At 40.0% G+C, this 17,786-nt stretch overlaps 1 protein-coding gene across 8 annotated transcripts in view; it reads left to right on the top strand.

Annotated features, from left to right (window-relative positions):
* LIMCH1 (LIM and calponin homology domains 1) overlaps positions 1–17,786 on the top strand; it is a 188,027-nt gene that overhangs the window by 165,580 nt on the left and 4,661 nt on the right. For 5 of the 8 annotated variants that reach the window (XM_074822412.1, XM_074822416.1, XM_074822418.1 and 2 more), the window contains 12 exons: positions 615–787; positions 1,445–1,550; positions 3,589–3,617; positions 4,636–4,719; positions 6,264–6,356; positions 7,317–7,421; positions 8,769–8,905; positions 9,694–9,815; positions 11,624–11,747; positions 13,123–13,209; positions 15,624–15,732; positions 16,656–16,758. In XM_074822412.1, the coding sequence (XP_074678513.1) occupies positions 615–787; positions 1,445–1,550; positions 3,589–3,617; positions 4,636–4,719; positions 6,264–6,356; positions 7,317–7,421; positions 8,769–8,905; positions 9,694–9,815; positions 11,624–11,747; positions 13,123–13,209; positions 15,624–15,732; positions 16,656–16,758 (1,272 nt within the window). The remainder of the gene's footprint in view (positions 1–614; positions 788–1,444; positions 1,551–3,588; positions 3,618–4,635; positions 4,720–6,263; positions 6,357–7,316; positions 7,422–8,768; positions 8,906–9,693; positions 9,816–11,623; positions 11,748–13,122; positions 13,210–15,623; positions 15,733–16,655; positions 16,759–17,786) is intronic. The other 3 variants (XM_074822413.1, XM_074822419.1, XM_074822420.1) reach the window with 1 other exon arrangement.

Raw genomic sequence — 17,786 nt, forward strand, 5'->3', positions numbered from 1 at the left:
TCCCTTAAACCAGCATCAACTTGTTGGATTTTTTAAAGAACTAAATGACAACTAGATCATTCCAGTCCAAGGCTTCCTGTTAGCACAGTTTGTTTGCTGTCTGATGCTTGACTTGATGTGGTTTGGTGGAAACAGGCAACCTGAAATATCCTCCAGCGCTGACAGTGAGACCATGTTAACTGTGGTATAGCTACTTGTCTGGGTAGCATCTTAGGACAGGATTCATCACATGACTTCAGTAAAGAGATCTATATCTCAGTAGTGACTTTGTAGGTTACAACTCATCTGAGCTTAAGAGGAATGTCTGAAATAGTTTGGATGGCTCTTCCCCAAGAACTGCGCCTCTGTCCTTGTTGACCATGAAGGGTGTCCCATGATGCCCAAGTGTAAGCACCTACATTTTGTCAGGTAAATTTCACTCTTAAAGCCCTGTCTTCTCTGAGAGATTAATTTTGCCTGTGTTGAAGAAAGAAGATTATTTTTCCAAAACATCCAGTCAACGGGCTCACAGTATATCCAGTAAGAAATCGGATTGTAAGAAATTAAATAGGTCTACATTTTATTTGAAAAAATATCTTAACCTTGAAACATTATCTCTTATATGTGTGGATTAGGTTCAGATCAAAAGCAATTCAAGTCAACTGCAGCTTGTGCCAGCTCTGTTGTGAAGAGATTAGAATTTCTTCCCAGTCCTGTCCTTTCAGAGGAAACTGCTTCAAGTGAGAAAGATGTGAAGAAACCTGAAATGGAGCAGCAGAAGGAAGCAGAGCTCCCTGCTACACCGAAGGTATGTACAGGCAAGAAAAGGGGACGTGGAAAACAAAATAAAAAAAGAAAAATCTCACATGGAAATGTTTATTGTGCACATTGGTATTTTTCTCTATATAATGTCACTTCAGGAGTTCATTCAAAATACTCTGCCAGTCAGTGACCCTGAAGGATGGTTTCTGTGCCAAATCCTGTGGTCATCAGAGTTTCCCTTCCAAAGAAACTCCCCGGTGTCTGCTTGTAGTATTTGAACCTGTAAACTGGCTAGAGCAGAAATGAGAATTTAACCTGCAAACCCCAATCCCACCATGTGTTGAGAGGGCAGAGTATGCAGAAGGTGTTGACAGTGGAGCTTACCCTCTTAGTCCTCTTGAAGTGCTGAGCAAGTGCAGGTGGTGACACAGGTAACAAATGGCCATGACTGTACTGCTTAGGTAAGTTAGATGTTGGTCCTGGGTTAGGATTGGCTTCGGTGTGCAGGTCAGTGTGAATGTCAACAACAGCTACCTGTTATTTCCAGGACTTCAGTACTGCAACTCCATGCTGTAATTCTGGAGATAGAGGCTTCATCTTTGATAATGTCGATTCAGGAAATAAACAGAAAGGGTTTAATTTAACCTTTGATTGAACCTTCTGATTTTTGAATGCTATTTTCTGCTCCCAAATGTCTGAACAGGTGATGAAACCAAAAGCCCTGGAACAAGGAGGGAGTGTGTTATTGCCATTTTTAAAGAAACTACCTGAGACCAGTCAAGTTACTCTGCAGAATTCTGGTCTACAAGGTGAGCAAAAAGCATTTGGAGAACTCAGCCGGACAGTAACTGAAACAGTGCATGTGGTGTTCAGGGAGAAGTGCCTAATCAATGACCTGGAGAGTTTTGGAGCTAAAATGGTTATTTTCTGATTGTATCTGACTGATACTGGTAGCGTGGCTGCTATGATGCAAAGCACTCTTCCGACTGTTCCCCTTAAACACAACAGCAGAATTGTGATAACAGAGCAGGGCAGGGAGAGCCCTATCTTGCACTTACCTGGCCTAGCAATAAAAGCTGTATTATGTCAATGAGTAGTATGAGTATTACTAATAGTACTGCTGCTCACAGATGAAAATGGCTTAGCATTTGGTTTTAGCTCACAATAAAAACTTCTGGAGATAAATTCTGCACTCAGCTGCTCGTGTGGAGTTCTGTTCATAGATGACCAATACACATATCTGGCCACATCCCTGAATTTGACCTGTGCCCATCACAAGTTCTTGCAAAGCAGAACTTTTTTTTTTTGCCTTCATGACAAAGTTTTGCTTGAGATTGATAATGTTTAGTAGTTTGATTTTATATTGATTTTAGAGATGCATATATGTAGGTAACATGAAAGAAAGAAAGAGAAAAATCATCTCAAGTTTTCTTCCCCCTGGGACTTAATAGGTTGTTATATATGTATAGGTAATATACTGATTATCCTAGTGTTTTCAAGATTCAAACTACTGAAGGTGATCCACTGTGGAAAACAGGATTGTCTGAAAAGGAATAGAAATCTCACTTGTTTAAAGTGGGGAAGTGCTTTCCAAACAGGCTTTGAGACCAATATAATTTTATATTAGGCACAAATCAATCCAAACATCAAGTACCAGATTATAGGTCTCTCACATATTTTCTGAGTGGTGCTGAGACACTTGGCTGCTCTCTAGTGTTCACAGCACATACAGCGCTGACAGGATCACAAAATCCTCTAAAACCTGTATCTGCAATAGGAATGAATGGGAGCACCATGCAAAGACTTGAAGGGGTGGCTGCCCTTGACTAGTATTCGTGCGCTAGAGCTCTCGTGTAAGGTTAGGTGCCATATTCCAAAAGTAGCGTTTAAATACGGGCAGTCTGTGTGGTAGGCTGGTCCATTGTAAACTAGCTGCGATGGGCCAAAGTGATTGTAGTCAAAATTCCTCTCGTGGCCGAAGTGGCTCGGGTCTGAGAGTCCATCATCGCCTTTTGACTGCGCTGTGTTTCTTGTTTTGTCTCTGTGCCGGTGCCTGCAGAGCCGCCCCGCGGGGCCGCGGTTCCGCTTAGGGTTCGCAACAACTGGCGGCGCTCACAGTTTTTCTCGCAGTCAGGTAAATGCGGTGCTAAGACCAGCTTCAGCCCTTCTGCTGCCTTCAGTCATAGGTGTCTTCGGACGTGGGGCTGGGGCGAAAGCTGGTGATCACGGGGACTTGTTCTACCTCTCGCTTTCATAGAAAGTGTCTATTCCTGCTGCACAGTTGACAAAGAGCTGTTGGGTTGCACGTTGTTGTGATGCTCTGGTTTCAGGCACCCAAATGAAATCACTTGCCTATAAATACCTTTTCCTTAATTTCTTTAAATCAGCCTAATTTTCAAAGACGTTTGGATAGAAAATGGCAATGGTTCTCTTCGTAACTGTGGCTCTTGAATAGTGTAGTCCCATCCTTTTAGCTTTGCTATGCTTTTTCCTTCCTTGCACTGAATCACGAAGGGAAAAAATAGATCAAGGTAGGTGACACTCAGTGTCCAAACACTGCTAACGTCTGTGGCCAGAAGTAGATGGCATTAGCTAGTGGTAGAGTAGAACCTGATGTTAGTTAATATTGTGCTCCTCTATACCCAGATATAAAGTAGTTTTGTTGGTGATGGGTGTAATCTGTTTTTCTGGTTTATTTGCTTGCGATTCGTCCTTGCATTTGGTTGTGGGAGCAAAGAGGGGACGAACATGAAGCTTTTTTATACAGATACAATGTAGCTTTAATTGCAGGCTAAGCACATTTTGCCAGGTTAAATTTAATCTTTCCTTTTTCTGTTCTTTTAATAGCTGATTCTAATAGTGGTGACAAATCAAATGTGAGTACCTTTTTTGCATTGTTGTTTGGTTTAGAGATATGTGTTTAGCAAAAGTGATTTTTTTATGCAAAATGTTTTGTAACATGCCCAAATCAGAATGAGAATTTTTTTTCTCATGGAAATGAGAGAGAAAAAATACAACCCAAATCAAGACATGGTCTGAATCTGGAATTTAGGTGTTCTCCTCTTATCAGGAGGGAATGGTAGCTATACAGTATTCAGTTGCTGGAGCCACTGAAGCTTCACAATCTCAAAACAATATATAACTCTAAATTATCCATTCTATTTTAAATGCATATAAATTAGAGGAGACCACAGTTCTACTGTCTCCTCAATGAAAAAAATAAACACACCACAAATGCTACTCTGAAGTACACAATATTTCATATTCTGTTTGTCACATAAAAAGAGACATCATCTCTTCCTACCAGATTCAAATACAACTCTTAGTGGAAAGGAATATGACATCAGGTGTCTAAAATTGCCCTTGATTGTAAGGATTTTAATCATGTGTCATGTAATGGGATTCTTAGTGAAGCCTGAGGTTTGATTTCATTATGGATAAAAATTTAAAACAAAGCTGTAAGCTGTTGTCCTGACAGCCATATGAAATGACGGAATATTTTTTACAATCACAAATTGCTTTGCATGTTGCGCAGACAATTATAGAGAAGCAAAATAGATGTTTTCTTTAAATTTGAGTACCTGCAGGTTATCTCTGTTCAGTGCTGCTTAGAGCTTTCTTTGAGATCTTTTTCCTTTTTTCCCCTCCAGTTGAAGTTTCCCAAGCCTTTCTTTGCAAACCAAATCATTATTTTATCATTTGGATGCCTGTGAGCAATCCCAAGTGTCAATCAAGCTAAGAATATTGTCTGCTAACTGAGAACACCATTATCTAGTTATCAGTTTCCCATTTTAACATCATTGCCAGGGGTAGGCCAGGCAAAGTGCAGCTTTCTCTGGTAGCCTTGTGAAGTGTAGTGTTGAAGTCTAATAGTTTGGTTTTCCTTCATGCAAGCGTTTCAATTTTTGGTCCTGGGATCCAGAAGAAGAGCGAAAGCGCCAGGAAAGGTGGCAGCATGAGCAAGAACGCTTGCTTCAGGTAAGAAAGAAACTACATGTCTTCCACCATATGGTTCAGCTGTTGAGTTGTCCCTTTGGACAAAAGTTGAGCATTTCATGTCATGTTTTTCACATCCTCTGTGGATGCTTGAGCGAATTCTATGGCAGATGAGCAATAAAATGAGCATGCACACACGTCTCCCTTCCCCACTCCATAGGAGGACCAAAAGGACTTAGTTCTGCATTCCAGCACGGAGCTAAACCAAATGTTGACCCTCAACTATATTTAAAGTATGCTGAGCATAGACTGCGAGACTCTTAATTACTTGGATCCTCTTTCTCCAGACTGACAATTTGCTGACCCTGATGCATATGCAACGATTCTTTAAAATTATGATCTTAATAGATTTTTGTAGACTTCTGCTTTGTTCACAGGTTCTTCTGGGAAAACATTAAGCTAAATTTGGACATGAAGAGTTTGGGGGGTTTTTTTGAGAGGGGGGGAAACCCCCTCAAAACAACCACTGGTTTTGCCTAGTGGTAGAGTAAGCTGTAAAAGGTCTGGGTTTGTGTCCTAGTTGGAAAAAGTGCAGTTGCCCTGAGAATGAATTTCCCCACCAGTCAGTAGTGTCTTTTGAAACTGTGAGTAGGTTTGGCCCCAAAGAAATCATATCTTTCCTCCATGTAACAGAAGAACAACTGTCAAAGGGCGGAGAATAATAAAATGGAGTCTTTTCATCTTTTAAGAATGACTTGTATGTCTCTCTACTGCTTTCTTGAGATTATTTCTTTTTAGCTAATGTGATTGTTTCCTCTTAAAATGGTGTAAAATTCTCATAATTTTTCTGGCATATGTGGGTGTTCTCTCAATAGTAAATGCATCTTTTCTGGATTATGGAAGTCACCATTCTTCCCCATATTCAAACCAGTTCTGCCAAACAGTTTTAAAGATCTTTTTGAGATAATTTTTCATGCAAAACTGTGAAAATAATTCTCAAGAAAGAATTCCATCAAGGAGGAAAATAAGCTACTTAGCTAATTATAAGCTTACCCTCTTCAAACCTTTACACACTATTCATTTATCTTTTAAACTTGCACGGGTATTCATTCATTAAATTGTAGTGGCATCTCTCTTAAATTAGTACCAGTATGTGCAAAACCTGCTTGTTTATATGCTACTTTGCTGAAATTTTTAATGTAAAATCCATGCCGAAGTGTTTTGGGGTGTGTGATAGCTTTTTGGAACTCTCAATACTGTATAATAAACAAGGAATTTAAATTACTGAGCATAAATTTCATTTCTGACCAAAGATGTAAAAACTTCTAACAAATTAAACTATTTCAGGCATTTTAAAAGTTCCTCATGATTTGAAGGTGTTAAATGTAAGTGCTGGAAACAAGTGGTGAGAGGAGGAAAAGAAGCTTTTTTTGTCACCCATGGACGTTTCAGATTTTTATCTTCCTATTTCATCCTATTTCTGATTAAACCTGTCTTAGCAGGTTCATTTTCACTGTGGAGATACTACAGAATTTACTTCTAATACAGAATGTTCTGAATTTACCTGTATTTGTATCTTTTTACAGGAGAAGTATCAGAAGGAGCAGGACAAGCTGAAAGAGGAATGGGAAAAGGCCCAGAGAGAAGTTGAAGAGGAGGAGCGTAGATACTACGAGGAGGTATAAGGCTCAAAGGAGGAGGTTGTTTATTGAGGGTTTTTTTGCATTTAAATGCACCCACTTACGTAACTAAAAAAATCCCGTACCTAGATTAATTAATGAAAAGCCTTCTCAAGGCTGAATTCTCAGGAGGATTGTTTCTCTTAAACATTACCATAGGCACTGAGGAAAAGTATTCAAATATTTAGACAGATATCCTCAGAACCTCTGCATAGGTGGAGGTGTCTAATTGCTGTGTAAGTCTGAGTGAGTCAGTATGGTTATGTCTGGGCACGCTCAGACTTACTTCTGGAGGCAGTGCCTTGTGTGTTTTGGCATATACTTGGTGCCTGGGCTTGGTGGAATTACACATTAAACTGTTGCCTGCCTTGGGCTTGATCATGTAGATATTTTGTAAACTGGCCTTGTTTTTCAAAAAAAAAATCCACAGGAAATGTCCAAAGCTCACAGTTGTAGAATATTAACAATGTAGAAGACTGGTTTTCTTCTGTCATATGTGGGTTGTTATTGCAGGAAATTGGAAAATGTTTTCAGTTTGACTAGTTGTGCATAATGCAAATTGGTATCTTATCATCTGTACTTGAGGGCCATACTTGTGATCTGAACAATATTTTTCTTTTTCAACTTTCAGAATAAGTTTCTCATATACCAAGTGTAATTTAATATTCTTATATGAAATTTAATAGACTGGTGTGAGAAACAGTGGTGACATCCCAAGTGGAATATTCTTTCCAGTTTTGGACATCTCATCTCAATGATGGTAATGGTGAAAGGGAAGGTAGTACAAAACCTTGAAGCAATTTAAAAATTGAGGTGTTAGCATTATTCTTGGTATCACAGGTCCTTACCTAGCCATCTTAAATGTGACACATAGCCAAACTTCATGCTTCTACCTCTTAAGCTCATAATTGACATTCTGTATTTTTAATCCTCACTCTCTCGTCATCCTGTGTTTTTTAGGAACGTAAGATAATTGAGGATACTGTAGTTCCATTCATTGTTTCTTCAAACTCTGCTGAGCTCCTCTCCTCTTCTTCCTCTACCACTGAAGGAAACAAGACAGTGGTGAGTTTCTCGTGGAATAGTAAGGCAGTAAAGACTAAGCCATCTTCAGTGCAATGTTTCATTCTTCACTAAAGGCTAACAAAGTCTGAGAACAGTAAGCGTATTCCCTGAATCCCTTCCATAACTGGTGATACCTCAGTGTTGTAGCTTGTATATTTTTACAACTGAGAGCCATACTCCCAAGCAAACTGCTACCATCCCATTTTGGACTAGAGCAGAGGGTGATGCTTCCTCTCTTTGCAGCTGCTTCTTTTCTTTAACTGGTGCTGTGAAAAAACAGTCACCTGTTTCTGTTTGTTTTAACTGCCTTCTCAAAGCCAGCAAAATCTGAAGTGCATCCAAAATCTTGAGTGTAAGACAGTGCTTTAAGCATATCTGAGATGAGACTGAATTCTGCCTCCCCACTTTTCCTCCTTTTCTCTCCCACCATCCCTCCTAGAAAACAGCAAAACAAACAGGCCAATGTTCACTTCCTAATTTATTTTTTTTTTACTTAAGCACACAAAATGTTTAACGCGATGCATCTAGCATCTAATTAAACAAGTGTTCGGGAGAGATCAGAGAATGACACCCCAGGTGAGATCAGTAGTGTAAATGTGGGATTTCCAGACATAATTTTCTCCTGCCTAAGGCACCCACACCCAAGAAGTCATCTCCCTTTTTCCATTCAACTCCAGGATTAGGAGTTCTGTATCATCTGGTTCTCCTCTCACCCTTCCTGGCCCCTCTTATCACTGATCCCTGTGCAAGAGTATCAGCCGTGGCCCACTTTCCACATGGCTGTATAGCAGTAACTTCCTGGGTTACTGCCACGTTCAGAGCAATGCGGGCACGTAGAAGTGAAGAATCTCATGCCATGGCTTACTCAAGCTCCACCAGTCAGGTATGACTCACTCAAGTGCCATTTTGGAAGTAGTATTAGTGTTGCCATTTGAGGATGTGCATGTGAGTAATGCTTTGCCCTGAGACAGAGGCAACAAGCTGAAGTCCCTCACAAAGTCCTCCCAGGTTCAGTGGAAGACTGTCTAAACTCATTCAAGGATTTCTGCCAAAAATACGTAGTGGGAAGTTTTATTTTGTTGTCCTGAACACCATCTCACAATTGGTATGTCCCTAACTTTTTTTTTCACGCTCAGTTTAGTTCAATTAGTTGATTGTTTCAGCTGAAGTCTTTGTTAGATCCAAAGTTAGCCTCACCAAGGTCAAATGATTCCACTGTATAATGTGAGATGTTCTTTATGATAATAAGGTGTGTCAACACAATATATCTGGGGGAAGCCTGTGCTTTTCCCATGCTGATGCCAAATTCAAGGGAAACTCCTTATTCCTTCCCCTGCTGTCTTCTAGAACTCAACTGATTCAAACAGCTCTCCAGAGGAAGGCAAACAAAAAGAAGTTACAAGGCAGAAGAAGCTGCTCTGGGAGCAGGACAGTATGCCATCTCTGAAAAGCAAGGAAAATGAACTCTGGCAAGAAAAGAGGAGGTATGGATCAAGCCTAAGCATTTCCTAGCCCTGTGGAGCTTTGTGTTCTGTAGACTTCTGGGCTGTCACATCTGCCTGTGATTGATGCTGAAGCATCAGCATCTGGTGGCCTAGTGATAGGTGTAATATCCTGATCAGTATTCACTTGCCGCACACTATGCATATATGGCAATGTGCAATGCTAGCTGTGCATATCAGAAGGCTTGCCTTTTCAGTATATGGCTTTGCCACAAGCCTGTCACATCAACCAGATTGGAGATAGATAGCTTAGGCATCTCTGTATGTCACTGCACTGTGTCTTGTGTACAAGTTTCACAAGGCATTTGTAGGAATAAAGGAGCAGTAGCTGTTTTCATTCAGAATCTGTGTGAGATTGCCTGGCTATCTCAGAAGTGCCTTACCCAAATGTGCCAGATGGTGTTCAAAGTCCTGGTCTTTGATGAACTGATAATAACAGCTTTCACAAAGACATCTGGTGATGCTGAACGCTGTATAGAGAACACTCAGAAAAGCTGTTTCTCTGGCAAAGAAGCTATTTTCCACAAATCCAGAATGATCTTTAGTGTGTCTAAATGGCAGTGTGTGAGGTAAGCAGGAAGACTTGGCATATTTGGAGACAAACTTGTTCATTCATGACAGTGATCCTCATTGCTTTGTCATTACTGACACAATAACAAAAATCTTTTTGCAAAAATAGTCTGATATTCAAAAGTCTCATTTTGCCATTATATCCTAGGTGGAATTTTTCCTGGCTTTATTTATACAATGTGACTTATTTTTATTGGCAGTGGAAATAAAGTGCTCTCAGGACACCCAGAGACAGGTATCTTGAAAGGAGGTGAACAGGAGCACCAGGTGCCGGTGATGGAGCGCAGCTTGCCTGCCAGGCTGAATCTACCATTGACTCAGGGTGAGAGTCAAGCATCTTCATATGCATGTATTCTTTTCCAGATAGAAGTCTCGCAGAAATCTAACTCAAAGAATTTTGGAAATTGACAGTACACATATATCTTCAAAATTTGAATGTTTCAGACTCAAAAGTTATTTTTCTGTTAGCAAAGATAAGTGTGTTAAGGTGAAACTTAAAATCTTGTTTTCATCAGAGAGGAGCATTTTGGCTGCAAGTAGGAATCTCATTTATAGGCCCGCGTGTTCACAGTAACAGTTAAACACAATTATTTTCCATCTTTTACATAATCTTACATACATATAGGATTTATCTTGATACAGAGAGCATATTTCCAACACTTACTTTCTGTTTTGATAGCTAATTAGATTCTTTACGTCCATTTCAGTCCAGTAAAAATCACTACCTGTAATGTGTAACCTTTTCAAGCCAAGCCTAAAGTCATACTTGTCTCAATTTTGTCATTAGAAATGTCTGATGAGATTTCAAATTAATAGATTTTTTTTAAGCTCTTGTAAGTATTGATGTTTTTTGAATGAAGGAATTTCCCAGAGCATTGCTGTCAGCACCCTAAAAAAAGGCAAATTCACTAATTTAGCATCATTATTTAATGCAAGTGAACGGTGGAAAGTAAATAAGTAGACTAAAGACAGAAAGCAAATGTAGATTTTGAAATCGAGTTTTAGATTTTTGTTTTCAGTCTAGCATAAAAATTGATGATTCTAAAAAATTTAACGTCTATGGATAGGAAAGGTTTCAGTGTTATTACTGCAAATTCAATTTATTAAACTTAGCAGGTTTGCTTTCCGTGTTTCGATTTTATTGTATTCTTTGTGCTTTGATAAAGGCTGCTCAAATAAAGCAAGCAGAAGATATTGCCCAGCAATCCATTCCTTGTGGATTTGTAGTAGTGATTAAGCAAACTTCAGAGGTTTGACAGTTTTTAACTACTTCTGCTAATCAGGGTTTTTCTAGGTTCTCTTCAACAACTTGGTCTCCTGCAAGTATTTTGACAGCTCCTTTTTTTGCCCCTTAAAGCATCACATCCTTGCTCTCTCCTTCAGTCCTTAAATAGTCAGAACTGGGGTTTTATTCTCTTGATAGCAAAAATAGGTAACAGGCCTTTCATAGGCCCCAGTAAAGTTTTTCTTCACTAAACCAGCTGGTTGATGCAAGGTAGGGTAAGGCTCTTCCCCAGCCTGTGAGCCACAAAATTCATCCAGAAGGATACAGGTAGTGCTCTCTGCTTCAGAGATGGGGTTGTCTGGCTGAGCATCACACAGATCACTGAATATTGCTGGGACGCTGTTATTGTCACTGAGTGTTGTGCAACCATCTGAAACGCAGAAGGAAATTATAAGGGAATTACTGTTTATCAGTAGACCTATGAAGAGCAGTGGCTGCACCACCTTCCTCATAACTCTTGCTATTGAGAAGTTTGGATCCCCAGGCACCATGGGAAGTTTGAGTCTCTGTGGTGCTTCCTTCCTTATGACAGAAATACTTTCTTTTCCCAAGTGCTATTCCTGGACAGCTGTTTGACCTCGCCCTTTCCCCCTTCAGAAACTGAGATTCAGCAGCAGGGTAGGTCATGTACATGTGAAGGTAATGCAGGGGGACATTGTTCCATAGAGGTCTTCAGGTGTAGCAAAGCCTGTCTCTGACTTTGTGTGGAGTTTCTGAGAACTTATTTTTAAGTAATGGTACATCTCTTGTCTCAGTTATGGTGTACCTACAAGCTATGCTGGTCTATAAGTATTGACAAAAGCATTTTGTCTCAAGTATTGAGATTTCCCCACCTCACACTGCAGACGTCTCCTGGAATCAGCAGTTGCTGACAAAGCAGTCCCCGCATCGCACAGAGGACATTTGGCAGAGACCGTTCCTGGGCCAGGGTGTGGGACAACAGCAGAGCTCTGCAGGGGAAACGAGGAGGTGAGAACGTAAAATAAAGGTTATTGCAGAGACTGAGAAGTCCTACTTGCTCTGTTTTCCCTTATATTCCTACTCAGGATTCTTTATTGATTAAGTTTCATGGGTAGTCCTACAGTGCGAAGACACCTTTGTTTCCTGGCTTTTCCACCAAGACTGCCAACTTTTATCCGCTTTGTTTCTCACTATGGGTACCCCAGTAACTAGTTTCATGAAGGAGCATACTCTCTGCTTGCCTCTCTCTGTCTTCTTTCTCCTTAGTTCTTTAAACACTCATCTGCATAACTGTTCACATGCTTCATTTGTTTTAAGTGCCTGAGACAAACATTTATAGCTAATAAGTGGCTAAATATCAGGGTGGGAATGTCAGGTGAAGTCTGCCTCTTTGAAGTTGGTATCCAAGAGCTTCATTTCCCAGCGTTCAAACACACATTGATTGCTATTTTCTAGTTCTTTAAGGATTACAGCTTTTAAAAGAAGATACATAGAGATTAGTATTTTCTTTCTGCTGTAAATTTTAGTGAGATTTTTTTCCTTCTCTGATGCTTTGCCTTGTGCTTTTGAGTAAGCATTACTAAAAGAGAAGACCCGTTCTTTTGGTAAACAAGGGATCTTCTTGCCTAATATTGCAAAAAGTGTATCTATGTAATGAAAAAGGAACATCTGTTTTCATTAGAATATACACGAACACGGTCTCCTGCAAAATGTGTTACCTCTATAAAGCTTGTATCCAGTCAAAACTAATGTAGATTGAGGTTTGATTACCTATTTCTCATAACTGCTCATGTGTGTTTGAGAAAATTGTTATTTAATCTGTAAACAGCTTTAAGCAATGAGAGGTTGAATGAATCCTATGATTTCTGATAACAAAAAACATGCATGGTTTTTCTCACGAAATTCTTGCAGGGTAGAATGGATAGAAATAGTAATAAACCACTTTTCAGTGTTGGTGGCTTCCTTTTTACTCAGTAAAGGGCACAGACTCTCCATCGACAGCCCTGCATCTGCTCTACCAGTGTGCTTCTGAGCACATCCCCTGGCCAACAGAGAGTACAAGGTGCTGTCCCCTGGCTTAACCCTCCTTCATCATGGTGGGAGCTAGTTGGGTTGATAGGTGGGTAGGAGTCTGCACATGGCTGATTACCTTGTGAATTACCTGACGGAGCAATAGCAAGCAGACCAAGACTCAGAACCAAAATATGTGTGCTATTTTTCACTGTATCAAAATGGCAATGGACAGAAGATTCATACCTTTTTTCCTTAGATCAAATCTTTAGAGCTGGGAATCCTGAAATCCACCAGCTGGAATTTCTCTGCACAAAACCTGTTTTTGATTGTTCTTCAGCAGTAGTAATGCGTCTTCTCTCCTGTATTTTAGGCCAGGATATCATGAGAACTTACGATCTGGGCCATCGTCTCCCTGCTCTCCTGCTGCTCCAAGTCAGTCACCCAACAGGTACAAAAGGTCAATAAGAAATTTTGCAGACTGAATGCATCTTGTAGTTGCTGGTGAACTGCTGCAGTGTAAATCACATTAGTATTATGTGGATGCACTATTAGTTCTTCTGAATGTTGCAATTCATAACCATCCATGGAATAAACACGTAGCTCCCTCTCCCATATTTCTTGCCTACTTCAACAGTGTTGTTACGTTTTCAAATAACACAGTTCAGAAAGCAGCTGTAGGACTCTGCTTGCTCATTGAAATTTCAGTGAAATTGAAATGGGATAATGTAAGCCCCAGTCAAAGTAAGCAGTTAAGCATGAGTTCAGAGCACTTAAGCCAAAGGATGTTGTCTTCATTGTGAGTAGTCACATGCTCAGGAGTAAGGTATGTTCTAGGCTTTGTCACATTTCAACACCTGCTGATTTAAAAAGAAATCATTCCCTTCATTTTCAAACTTGAAAATGCATTTTGCTTTTTTGCCGTTTTTTAATTTGCCTTCATTCATGCTAGTCTCCCAGAGATTTGATTCTCTCAAGCAATGAGCTGTGCAGATTTCAGTGAGATATGTGTAGCAACTCTAAGTAAATGTTAACTGTAGCCTGATTGAATCACTGATAACTTGGGGTGTGTTAAAATCAGTTGGCTTATTAAATAGGGTAAAGTAATACAACACAGAAAACATAACAAGTGTTTGTTCTATTCAAATAACATTTTTCTTCATGTTTCATAGCAAAGCTCTCCTTCCAATGCCACTTGCATTGACATGAAACTATTGGGAATTTTTTTTGTGAACAGTTTCTTCTGTTTTTTTCTAACTGTAGCTGCAGGTTTGGTGGGATTGCTGATCATTTCTTGCTATATGTAGCTAGTTGTGATAGCTACTTCATATTATTTAGCAGCTATATTCTGATCTAAGACGCTTTTCCAAGATCTTTTTCTGAAATAAATCTGTTTTGGAAACAATGGATGGGATGTAATTAATTGTTTGACTAAAACATCAGACAACTTCCTTAAGAAATTTTCCAAAGCACTTTATTCTTTGATCCAACACTTTAACTTGTTCTTATAATAACTCTGACAGTGGAGAAGAATTGAAGGTAAAAGTGGACTCAGGAATAACACAGAGGGGTATGAGCAGAAGGCTTAAGGTTGTAGGGGAGGAGAAGAAACCACGAAAGTTATTCTAAAAGGAATAATGCAAATGAAGCAACAAGACAGTGATGTGCTTGTGCTGCCTGTGTACGTGGTGGGATAAAGAATGGTGGACTCAGGAGTGACAGAGATTAAGTGGAAGCAAGGACAGTTTTCGGATTGTGATGAGTCTTTCTGCTGCTTCTGTCTCTCTTTTCTTTTTTCTTTTTTTTAGCAAGCTAGCTTTTTTATTATGATGCAGTCCAGATCTGTCTCTGTTGGTGGCTTATTGTGGTGTTGTACCGAAACCATAAAGCAAGATATTGTAATCTTGCTTATCTGCGTACAATTTCATCAAAACATCTTTTTAAAAGTCATGAAATATCCCAAAGGTTCTCTCCTGGTTTCAGCCCTGGCTGAAAAAAGCATAGATGACAGATAATGACAAGGGATCTCTTTTGGTCTTAGGTTCATCTCACTAGACGAACATCAGTTTTGTCAGGCTGGCAGACAGGTGAAAAGGGAAGAGCGTGAAACACATAGAAGTGTGCACCTGCACTGCTATTAAAACCATTATGAAAAAGGCTACCAGTTATTCCTGGGGCCTTGATCTCTCACCCAGCTGTCATCAAACAGCTGATCTACTACAAAGGTCTAGACAGGACTAAAGCTTAAGGAGAGAGTTGAAGTATTTTCGCACAGCAGATGGAGATCTGATTTCAGCTTTACTCTAACCCATAATACTAACAGGCATGTAGCTGCAGCAACATAGGCTAAAATTAGTTAGCAAGTGCCTGATGCGTGGTCTGTGCTACTGCAGTTACGCTGCTACTATTGACTTCACCAGCTTGTTTGGGTGTAAGAACAGCATCTTTGCCTTCTGACTTGCAAACAAATTGAAAAATTTCCAGGCTGAGAGTCTGATTTGGGTAATTTGTGTGAATATCAGCTTTGATTGCTGTGGCATTGACTAGGTCTGGGTAATCCACAGCCACGGTTCCCTGCCATACAGGCCTCTATTAAGAGGCTTGCATTTCCCTTGATCTAGCACAGCAGACTGGCAGGAAAATGGGTCTGAACTGCTTTGCATTCAAGCATTTTAAGCCCTCTGCTTGCTTGTCTGCAAGGCAGACATGCAGGCTGATTCAGCAACATGGTTGAACTGTCAATGTGTATTTATCTGAAACCCCCCAATGCTTCTTCATCCCATCCTGTCCCTCTCCGTAAACCTGTGTAAACATTTGGCTACGTTTTAGCATCAGTTGCTGTTCTGTTTTCTTAAAGTCATGTTTGTCTCCTAGGTCTGTCAGCGGAAAAAAGCTTTGCTCTACCTGTGGGCTTCCTCTTGGAAAAGGAGCTGCCATGATTATTGAAACGCTCGGTCTTTATTTCCACATTCAATGCTTCAGGGTATGTCTTGTGTTTTATTAAGAAAAATCTCAAGTCATGCACAGTGTGAGGAGAGAGTATATTAAGGGCTGTAGATGTGAAATTGAAAATGAGAGGACCAATGGATTTGCATGTTTGTTATGTATATTTATGTGTGTGTGTGTGTAGAGAAGTGGAAGTAATGCAGCCACTGTCTTATTTTCCTGTCAGACATGTTATTTAGACTAAAACCTGTCACTTAGCAAGCAAACTTAGCTTCTTCACTTGCAGAGGAAAACATCATATAATTTCCCTGTTGTACTCACTGTTTTTTAAATATAACATTAGTTACCTTGCAATTTTTTTTTTTTTAATTTTTTTAAAAAATCCTGGTCAGTCCCAAAACCATCTTTGATCTGACCCATGGTTGGAAAGTTTTGGCTGTGGAAAGGATGATGCATTCTGGCTTTCACCAGAGCTCCCAACAGAAGTACCTTCTTGACTATTCTTGAGTGTTTCAGTCTGGAAATGACTCAAGATAAGTGTTTTCCAGAGAACCCAGAAAGCGTCCGTTTCCATTATCTCTGGCCCAATTGATATTAGACATTCACGAAGCCTTTTTTGTTTTCAGACGTTTACCCAAACTAAACCTCTGGCTTCTCTAAGCTTTGTCCATCACAAATGGGCTGGCTCCAGAATGCAATGTTAAAATCAGATGTCCCTTAAAATCACTAGATTTCATTTCTGTGTAAGTGGAGACTGCTGAAATCCAGTCCTAAATACTGTTGGCTGTAAAAAAACCTTTCACGTATTTGCAGTGCCCCCCAGGAGTATGGACTGGGTTCTGGGGGAGTATTTTTTCTCACTGTTCCAAGATCTATTGAAACAAAAGTCAGAGTTTGGGAAGAGTTGTGACAGATAGTAGGGCGTGGTCTCTCTTACTTTCTCTGTTCTTCAATTGACAGTGTGGCATTTGCAAGGGACAGCTGGGAGATGCAGCAAGTGGGACAGATGTCAGGATTAGAAATGGTCTTCTTAACTGCAACGATTGTTATATCCGATCCAGAAGTAAGTACCAAATCCTGTCTGAAGGACAATGGACTCTAACAGTACTGTTCCCATGATTTTAACGGATATGTTTGTCTCCTCCTGGCTTTGCCACTCAGGCATAGCTTTGCCATGGGAAGGTGAACCTTCCCATGCCATTTTAATCATCCTCTCGATCAAAAAAAGATTTTCAAGCCCATTAAATCTTGCCCAGAGGATCTCTGTTCAGCAGTATTAGACTTAAAGGATGTTTCTGTGCATAAATATAAACTCCTACACTGTGCACACATATTGCATGTCCTGGAGGCTTAGATCTGTCACATTACATGAGACAATGTAGATACTTCTACTAGGTCTAGGACCCTGGGCCTGGTTTGGAGAAGTTCCCATTTTTTATGTCTTCAGGCCTCCCTTTGTGGACAAAAAGGTCATGCAAAATATTAGGAACATTCTGTAACTCATAATGAATCCTTGTGGTGGTATCCCCAGATGTGTGCTAAAGTGTTGCTTGCTGCAAGTTTTGAAGAATGAGCCAGACAGTTGCATGTCAGAAAAAAACTTGATGCAATTTTCTGCCTTAGAGTAGGTCACTTAAATGTCCTTCCTAGTCGTGGATTTCTGTGACTGATACCAAATTGCTAGAGCATTTCAGCTTCACCCCGATGTCACCAGTGATAGGATATGGGCAGTGCTCATGCTGGCTTCTACTTTGTAGAAAACAGTAAGATGCAGGAAAAAAACACAGGAGTAATTGTTGCCTTCCTGATACATGTTACTGTTTAGTATATTCACTTCCTACAGTCCTAACTGATACGTGGAGATATAAAGCTCTTTTCACATACTATTTCCCTTTTTGTCTCTCAAAAGCAGCAGCTATAGAAATCCAGGAGTAGGAAGAGTACCCACCTACCTTTGCCAGCAGAATAGATTTTTTTTTTTTGCTGTTTCAGGAGAGACATATTTCCCCGTCAGCAGAGCTAGAGGGTGCTATTGTATAACCATGTGTTTGGTGGGGTTTTAAAATTCTGCTAAGAAACGTTAGCAACTTT

Source organism: Strix aluco, chromosome 4 (genome assembly GCF_031877795.1).
Source record: "Strix aluco isolate bStrAlu1 chromosome 4, bStrAlu1.hap1, whole genome shotgun sequence".
Lineage (NCBI taxonomy): Eukaryota > Metazoa > Chordata > Aves > Strigiformes > Strigidae > Strix > Strix aluco.